The sequence below is a fragment of the Drosophila ananassae genome, chromosome 3R, assembly GCF_017639315.1.
Source record: "Drosophila ananassae strain 14024-0371.13 chromosome 3R, ASM1763931v2, whole genome shotgun sequence".
NCBI lineage: Eukaryota > Metazoa > Arthropoda > Insecta > Diptera > Drosophilidae > Drosophila > Drosophila ananassae.
The window spans coordinates 27621541-27631335 of record NC_057930.1 but is presented as its reverse complement, the minus strand read 5'-3'; the positions used below and the strand labels follow the sequence as shown (position 1 = coordinate 27631335).

General features: G+C 45.5%; 1 protein-coding gene across 4 annotated transcripts in view; it reads left to right on the top strand.

Moving 5' to 3' along the window:
* Positions 1–1346: 1346 nt before the first annotated feature.
* Positions 1347–9795, top strand: part of LOC6497822 (protein outspread) — a 76060-nt gene continuing 67611 nt past the window's right edge. For all 4 annotated transcript variants that reach the window (XM_014906349.3, XM_014906352.3, XM_001961484.4 and 1 more), the window contains exon 1: positions 1347–2750. In XM_014906349.3, the coding sequence (XP_014761835.1) occupies positions 2532–2750 (219 nt within the window). In that variant the 5' untranslated portion in view covers positions 1347–2531. The remainder of the gene's footprint in view (positions 2751–9795) is intronic.

The following is a 9795-nucleotide window of genomic DNA, read 5'->3' as shown; positions in this document are numbered from 1 at the left end:
GGATGCATTGAACAAATAATTATCAGAAGACCCCTTGACCTTCTTGTCTCTTCTAAGTTCAGCATCGCCAGATATTAGTCTTCCCATTTCAAGACCCATAGCACCTTTATTTATGGACCCCCTCGTAAAGGTGGAAGTCAAAATATTTGATCGAGTGCTCCTTTTCCCACACCGGCCTGATGCACGCCCTGCAATTGTCAGAACCCTCGGCCAGTGTAATTAATCAATTTCTTAAATGCACAGAAAAATATTTTGAATTTAAAAATGTATTTTTATTAAAATTTTTCAAAATTGTATGTAGAATTTCTGTTAAATCATGAATGTTTTCAGTGTATTCCCATTTTGTTTTGGCCCCAATTTCCAAAATGTCTGGAAAAGGGTTCGTCTTCACCGCTCCCCCTATATTTCGAGGGTTCTGCTTCGCACTTGAAAATTTGTTGTCTGAGGTTGTTAATGAAGCGTGCAGTTAATTGTTATTGTTACTGCCCTTCTTGTGTTGCTGTTGTTGGGGGCACCGTAAACAAATTGTTTTGAGGAATGAAACGATTGCCGGCTTTGATTTTTCCACCAGCATAATTCATTTTTCCAGCCCGAGAGTCAAAAACCTCATCAATAACGAGTCGGAAGCCTGGAAACAGTCTCCAGCTCCTCTGCGATGATGAGCGGGAGGGGAAGTTGGATTTTTTGTGAATAAAAAATAAATAATAAGAAAAAACAAATTTTAGTTTTCATGTTTGATTTATTATTTTATCAGAAGAGTGAATTTGATTTTTTGTCTTCAATTTAAATCTGTCCTTTATTTAATGCAACAAGTGCATCTTGGAAAGATACGGAAAGAGAGGAAGAGCTGCGCATGGCTAGTAGACTGTTATTCGGCTAATGGCCGGAAAACCCGGAAAATGCAATGTTAGCATATTATTTTGACTTCTTAGCTTTTTAACCAGGAAAAACCTGTGTAATGAACCTTCAAAAACGTATTTATTGCAGTGTAGATAACGAAAATGCTAAAGAGAACTTGTGTTTCACTTGGGAAGAGAAGTATCTTTGCAATACAGTATCTTGCAAAGAGTATCTTAATCTCAAAACTACATGCGAGAGGTTGAGGTTTCGGTCTTCGAAGAATGTTGCTCTTTGGTAGGCGCTCTTTCGTCTTCGGGTCGCTTCAAACATGTTGCAAGGTTCCAGGTTGCAGCGGAAAGGGATGGAAATGTGGGATCTCTCACTCGTACTCGACGAAGCACCTTGCAACATGTTGTGAAGAGCGAGAGGCAAATAGGAGGTTCCATAAGCACCTCTCGCTTGCACGCAACCTTGCCGAGCATGTTCGGAGCGAGCCGAACTACAGAAATCGAGTGTAGAATGTAGATGTAAAAAGTATCTGTATCTGCAAAGCAGCTCCAATCAGCAGCCCGGCCAAAACAAAAATACGGGCCACTTGCCATTTGAGTTTGAGCCACGTTAAGAGTCGTTTCGGATCGGAAGCAGTGCGCGTCGCCGCCGCGTTGTCCGCTCGCATTTCATTCGTTTTCGCGTGTGAAAACCAAAACAGTATCTTGCGAATGCCAAGCAAACCAAATACTTCAGCAATACATACAGCAGATACAGATTCTAAGCTCGCCCCGCTTCGAGATAGTCATTCGCCGGCCAATCGTTGGATCACTGCTTTCGCCGAACTTTGAATGTGAAAACATAATTATCCGAAACTCGGACGCGGAAAAGATAAACTTAAACTCCATCGAATAGTATCTCGCCCGCACTGGTTCTGCGTGGAAAGTATCTGCGAGATACTGTGTGCTGCCACAAAATACTGATGTGTATTGTCACGTATTTTGGCCGATACAGCTTCTGATACCAATACCGGCTCGCGGGCTTCGACCACGAAAGTAACAAGCTAACAATAATAATAATAAGAGTAACAGCAACAACAACAACAAATACAACAACAGATCGCCCCACAAGGCCAAGAAGAAGCATCTCAGAACTTCTGCCCTGGTTTCGTGTGTGTTTGTGTGTGTGTGTGTGTGCATTTTTGCGTGCGAGTGTGTGGGGCTTTTTCGGCTCCCCAGCAGAGAACGACAAGCTCGCGTTCTGGTGTGTGTGTGTGTGTGCCAAAGCCAAGAATCAAAGTGCAAAGCGAAATTGAATAATTTCCCGTCTCTGTGCCTCGCATTCGCTGTGTGTACCCCAAAAAGCGTAAAAATAAAATAAAGCTGATAAAAGCCATCGGCCAGCAAGTGCAGAAACAGTTAGCGCGGAGTGCGGTAAACAAAGGGGGCCGCTGCCACCAGCAACAACAACAACAACAACATGTCAGGCTGCACAATTGCTCGGCTTACATAACCACTTGGAGCCGCCTCCTTGCGGAACAAACGAAAATCGAGAATCGAGAATCGAGAATCCAGAGTAGCTTCAAGTCCTCCTGCCATGCAATTTTCGAGCGTCTGAAGCCACCTCTCCGCACTATCTCTCTGTCTCTCTCACCACCCCCACACGGCCCCCCAGTTTTTGTTTTTGTTTGAACGAGCCGCAGAATGTCAACATTAACTACAACAACCACGGTGGCCGCCTCCGTGTCGGCCCCACCCACGCCCACCACCACTGGCCTCGGATCGGGAAGCTCGGCCCAAAACGGAAACGGCCGCACCGCCGACTGCCGCAAGTTCTCCCCGAACATCTTCAACAAGAGCAAGTGCAGCCACTGCTTCCGGCAGCGGGAGGAGCACTCGGCAGCAGCCTTGGAATGCAATAGGGTAAGTCAGACTATCGATCAGAAGGCGTTTTGGGTTTATCTCAAATGATATGATCAAATGCAAAGGGCAGAACGTTTATCTCTGAGGCCCACACTCCCCTTGTATCTGACGAGTGCGCGCTACGGTTTGGAGTTACTTCCAGAAAAAAGCTAGAACTAAAATTTATTTTTGTGGGTGCTGCATAAATCTTTATTTAGTTTCCGATTCTGGCCAGTCTTTGTTATTCTTGGCCTGTTGTTGCAGTGAAATTTATGTTCCTCTATCTCTTCTTCTGGAGTGTTAGTTTTTAGACTTCGGTGCATGTGGGACATTGGAGAGGTTGGAGCCGATAGCCGGGGCAGGGGCACAATTTATTGAGGAATTCATGTTGGGGATTAGTTTTATTTCGAACAGGAGATATTTTGTCTCTCTAGATAGCCGAAGCGGCTGAAAGTTAGGCTATACGTTCGAGAAACAGATCCCTAATGTTTGGAAACCAAAAGATGAATCAAAATTATCTGATAGTTTAACAGAACGAATAGAGCCGTCAAGGCTGACACATTTTTATTCGATTCAAAACTTTTGTTTTGGAAAAGAAAAGATTGATTCATCAACATAATTAATCGACCTGGCCCAAGCAGCACTCGCCCCGGGCGAAAATGTCTTCTAATCTTGAAACTTTCGTTCAATCAAGCCACAAAAAAGCCACAACGAACACCATTTATAAAACAAATAAAATCGCGGTGCCACAAAGGAAAACTCTCGCTTTCTCGTCTCTCGTTTCACTGGAATCTGGGCTTAGAATTTGGGAAAGAAAATAAATGAAAATAAACGAAAAAAATGCCACCGAAAACTAATTAAAATAACAAAAACTAATCAAAGCATAGGAAACATAAAACTCCCCAAACGCTCCCCAAAGAAAGAAAGAGAAGAAAACTGAAACTGAAAAAAGTGAAAATCGTTTATTGTGCTTACCCGAGGAGGCGGGCTGGGTCACAAAAAATTTACGACAATACAACGCCCCGGACCGAAGCCAGAGTCGAAGGCCCAGCCAAAAGGGCAACCGGCTTCTTTATACGCCATGATAAGTTTTGGAATTTGTATTTAATAAACATAAAATCGTCGTCATAAAATACCGAGGAAAATCGGGCATAGTCTCGCCTGTTTGGAAAACAAACCAGAAGAGTGGCTTAGCATTGGGAAAGTTTCGGGTTGGTGTGGGCCGTGGTATGCTAATCAGGGAGGTAGAACACAATAAAAAGATGTGTCAACTGTTTCTAAACACTTGTTGAAAGATAAGGAATCCCGATTAGGCATAATCCAAGATAATATCTCATTGTTGGCGGAGATTAGAAACTCCACACGAAAAGAGTTAAGGTTCTGGCATAATCCTAAAAAAAACGATGCCCACCTGATTAGCATAAGAAGTATGCTCAGAGACTAGTCGCTTTAGGCACTATAATTTGGAAATTAAACAAAGACTGCCACTTTTTATTACCCAATCTTACTTGTCCAAAAATCTGTATAAATTCTCCCATTGGCAGTCCACATTAGCACTATTTTTAGCTCAGCCACTGTACCCTCTTGTCAGACAATTAATTAATATTTTATAAGTCTTGTTTTTTGTGTCGTGTTGGGAAAATGTATTTATAAACATCTGACCCTAATAATTTGTGATCTGTTGTTGCTTTTACGGCTGTTCTCGTTCCCAATTTCGTAGACGGGGAATTTGTGCAGTTTTCGACCATGTTTTATGGGTCGAGACATGTTTAATTATTCTGCCTTATTTTATTTCCGATCGCTTACGCTGACATCCCACAAGTGCTGTTTTCTTGAATAGTTTTGAGAAGCGAGTCCGCCTGTTAATGAATTACGTGCTTTGAAAAATATGTATGGCGCGGCGCTTGTCTGTTGCCAAATTGGAATAGGTCTTTTTAATTGATCACCCGAAATTATACGGCTGCGAAAGAGATTTCTAGCGCAGCCTGGCCTGCCCGAGGCGCAAATGGCTTTTTGTGGGCTAAGTGCGCGTAGAAATCAGACTTTTGTTTCCCAAACGCTTCAGATGTGTCCATGAGCAGGGGGAGAATGCTTCAACCGCGTGACTGATCTGCCGAAGCCGGGCAAGCAGCGGACGCGGAGTGACCCCCATGAAATTAGCACAAGCGGACTCCGACACACTGGGCTCTCTGTATTGTTTACCATTTATTGGGGAAGTCACAGACCCGAAGAACCCATAGAGAGACACCTCCCAAAAGACCCGAGGCCAACAGCACTTGACAGCCGTGAAAAATACAGTACAGAGTAGCTAGATCCAGGGAAGAGGGGCATGGAAGTGATCCGTAAACTGGAGAACTAGTGGATCGATTTGTTGGTATAGCTGTTCCAGGCGACGTTTCCTAATTTATAAATAACTCGCGTTACAATATTGAGTTACCCGAGCCGCGCGAAGCGTTGGAGTCAAGTGTTCACAAAGAAAAAAATAAATAAACTTTACTATTTGAGTGTGAAAGTCATTTGAGTCAATATCCAGTGGGTAGAACAACTGTGTCAACAAGTTAATAGATGAAGGCGATGGCCGATGGGGAAAGAAGGAAGTGGATCAAGGAGTGAGCTTCCATATGTAGGCTGATGTAAGGTTGAGCTCCCAAGCTAAGATATTCTAAACGAACTAATTTCCGTAAACGCTCCATACTTTTATATGAAGCTGGACATCCTAGTTACTGCATGAAACTAAATGTCTGGGGGAATATGTCCTAGGAATATTTTAGAACTTCTTCCCCATCACTGGAATATCATTAGAGTTTCTTGAAGGCCTTTTGAAGTCAAATCTTTCCACTGGGAATTATGCACTTCTCAGCATCTGCATCTGCATCTGCATCTACACTGCTTGAGTTTGTTCCACATTTGGCTCCCCCTGCGGCTGTTTCTGTAGCTCCTCCGCAGCTAATATGTATATGCATACAAAAATAGAACTCAACTCCCGGCTTCCGCTCGCCGAGCGGCAATTAGAAGGCGTCAGGCAGTAGTCAGCTCGCCCTCCCCAGCCCCCCCTACTATGCAGCTCCGGCGATCCCCTTCTGCGGTTACTCAACCGGCAGACCTCACAGGCTCAGAGCCCCTCCCGGCCCCCGACAGTTGGTCTAAATTTAGCAGCACTTTTGCTTTTGTTTTTCGTTCCCCGGCGCAGGCGATGCATGTTGTTCGCCTGTCCTCACCCGTTGTCGCATCGCCTTGGTGCGGCTAGTGCATAAATGCCGGGCCATAATTGTTGCATTGTCTGTCGCAGATCTGAAGGCTAATGAAGCCGGCAAAAGGGTCCCTAACACGGCTCTCGGATTACCTTGCTTTGGGACCGACTGGGATGGAATGGGCTGGGCTGGGCTGCGATCTGAGGCGATGGCATGGGAGGACCACCTATCGTTAGGGGTTCCCTTTGTAGATGGCGAAACAAAGACCAAAGCGACCTGCCGAGGATGTCGGAATGCATTGTCAAGTCAATGAAGTGAAACATTTGAGAAAAAATAGCACTCTAATCCACTTCAGGGACTCATTGAGAATATGACGTTCATGATTCGCGGGCTGTGCGATGATGACAGGTCGGGTCAAAGGCTCGCCTCGGTTCTGGATTCGGGTTCCCCTGAAACGCCAAAGCCAGCTCAAAATCCAATGAAAACCCCATCTCTCATCCTTTTTTTGGCCCGGGCGCGTGACTGGGCACCCCACTAAGATTAGGACTGGGGACTAAGGCTGGGACCCCACCAAGTGGCCTGGCCCACAGGCAGTAATTGTAGACTTTTTGCTTTTGTGGCGGCCGTCTATTTGTCTGGCAAAACAATTGGAATGGGACACAGTGGGCAAACAGCCGGGAATTTCAAAGCAAAGCCAATAAAAAACATTAGTTTCTATACTTTCAGCATTTATGGTTTTCCAAAATCATAAAAATGCCCATACAACCCACTTTGTCAAATGAATAGGTGACACAATGGAGTGTTCTTGGAATTCTTTTGCACGGCCATCAATCATTTCCTGTTATATAACTTTTTTGTCTATTTACTAAAATTTTTGCCATTTTATGACATTTGTCACACTATGGGAAAGCGGGTGTCACTGCGACCTGTGTGCCCCCGCTGCTTTTGCTCCGCGACCCTTCATGTTCTCTGTCGGTGTCTCTCTCTGGGTTCCACTGTCTAAGCCAGCGAGAATCGGTGTCCTAGGTGCCTGCCTATCCCACCAAAAAGATCTCAATTGGTCCCCGGGGTGTTATTGAGCTATTGGCAGCATGCCATGAAAGACGAGGTTCCGCGACTCGACTCGACTCTTATACCATTCCAGTGGTGCCCAGGTCTCCAGTGGTGAGTCTTCCAGGCGCAGTTCGCAGTTCTCAGTTCTCGGCAGACCTCATTCTCTCGGTCCTCGTGTTCCCCTTTGGCCCTTTGTGGCTCTGTCTCAGTTTCTGACTGGCCCGGCCCGGCCAGGCCAGGGCAGGCCGAGTTCTCGTGTTGTTTGTCAGAGAAGTATACACATAATAAATATTACTTTTGCACACCCATCCTGCCCCCACCTGTGGCATACCTTCGTGCATCCTTTTCACCAACGACGTGCTCAAGTGGCCAACAACATTGATTGATTGTTTGGCTTAGAAATTGTTCTTGGGCTCCGTCTCCGTCTCGGTCCCTGTCCCTTTCTATTTCTACTTCTATTTCTGCCTCTTCCATTTCCACAGTCAAGTGGGTGTGTTGCAGAAATTTGCATTTTTGTAGGTTAATTAGATGTATGCATGTGTGCTGCGCAGGCCATTGACCTTTCCGCCCAGTCACCTGTGTCATCGACGGCGCTTTTGGGGTCATCTATCTGCTATTAGTATCTAAATCTATAGACAGATGCATTGTTAAACATCAAGGCAACACTTCATAAAGATAAGGCCAAGGCAAACAATTGTGCAAGTGTGAAAACAAAAGAACTAGCTAAAGACCCGATAAATAAGGCAGCGTATCTGAAAGATACACACAACTGCAGCAGACACTCTGCGGATACTATGTAGCTGGCAGTTGCGCATTCTAAGCAACGTCAAGCAGATAACCGAAGTCAACTCTTCTCCTTCAAAGCCAACTTATTGGTGCAGAGGCTACGCCGGGGCTTGTTGTTCTAGCGGGGGCCTCAAAAGATATGTTTGGATTAATTTGTCGGATAGGTTATCTTTCATGTTTCGTTTTGTAGTGCCAGGCATTAAGATATGTGCATGGCGAAATGTTTTTTATTTCTAATCAGTTAGAATGTTAGGAAACTCCCAGGCTGTTGGTGTTGATATTTCATAAAGTCACTGGTTAGGGTATTAGCCCATCGTATAGCACATCGATCTCAAAGTTTAAGGTCTATCTGTCTAACTTAGTGATTGCGATTTGTTTGCGTTGCATATCTACTCCCTTTGTTGTAGCTGCAATTAGCGAAAGGCATCGTCTGCATATTCCACAGACACTCCGACAATTGGCTCTCAAGTCTGGGGGCTCTCCTCCTTTGCCCCCTCGCTTTGCATGAAGCCGTGTCACAATTATCAGCACGAACTTCGCTGTCGCTCAAAAACATGAGCAAAGGTAACTCAAGACAATGCCCAGAAAGTCGGCTGCTTCTTCAAAGTTTCTGGTCTGCGCTCTTTTTCTTTGGGGCCAACAAATGGGCCCACCAACCTTATCGCGATACACAGCCAACAAATCATCAATCATTCCACCAGAAACAGCAACAGCAACAGAAACAGCAGCAGCAGCAGCAAAACCAAATCGACTTCTTAACGCCAACAGCTTCATCTCTGCAGCTGCTACCTCCGCTGCTTAGCACAGACCTGGCTTTATTCCAGCTATTAGATTTCTTTATAAAAACAAGCCGAAGTCGGCAAAAGTCTGAGAGCAAGATCTGTAAGTCAGCCCTCCTCAGATTTGGTCGAAAGTCCCCCTCTCGAGCTTGGAGTTTAGTTTATAAACTCCCGGCGACATCTTCCGCTGCGGCGGCATTTATTTTTATTTTTTCCAACCATTCTGTCTCCGCGCTATGCCTTAATTAAGTCGGCTTTTCAGGCCCTCCGGACAGTGGGATAAGATAAGAGCCAAAGCCCTGATATCGAGTTTCACAGAATTTGAAAGTTGTGAATTAATTTGGCCATCGATTGGTGACTAATCTGGGTATAGTTCGCACGAAAAATAATTCGCCAAGATAACTGAAATGCGAAGTAGAAGCTATAGGTATAAGACCACTGTTGCAAACTATCTATCGCATCGCCCCTGCTTCCTTCCACTGCTCAAATTAAAAGCTAATTCTGTTCAGTGGCTAAGGCAGGTCCAAGCCATGCCATTCGTCTAGTAATCCTCGTAGTCAGCATTCAGCGCTCAGCCAAGAAAAGAGCCAGAGACGAGCCGACGTCCACATCCACTTGTTGCTTGCTGCAACGATTTTGCCACTTCATACATCAGCCACTCTCGGCGAGGGGGAGAGGACGAAGACGAGGAAGGGACGCTCCCGGCTCCAGCCATTGTTCCCTTCGCCAGCCGTCCCATGTGACATTTTGCTGCATAATTGAATTCTTATTCTTTTCCCGGGCTCACTCAATCAAGACACAATGCCCCGGGACCCTGGACCCTGGACCCGGGACCCGGGACTCGGGTAGCACTCCAGCTTGAGCTCTGGCCGCCGATCCAGCGACGGCGCAAGTTCCAGTTCAAATGCCGCGGAGCGAAATCTTCTGAGTTATGGCATCTTTACACCTGCCCCTGGGCACGGTTCGCTTTGAAAGAGATAGAGATGTGGGGGGCAGAGAGAGAAAGAGCCAGCGAGGGGCAACACCGCTGGCAAACACCATTAGATCGCCAGCGATAAAGACGGTGGCAGTAGAAGCTCCAGAAGAAGGGGACTCGTCTTGGCATTTTCCTGAAATAATGACGTGTTGAGAAGGGCATCTTGATTTCAAATTAGTTTATAATTATGATTTTGCCACGACTGCAACCTGTATTTTGCCGTTCCACTCTTTCTCTTCCTCGGCCATTGAAATTGCTGTTTAATTGGAAAGTAATTTGCA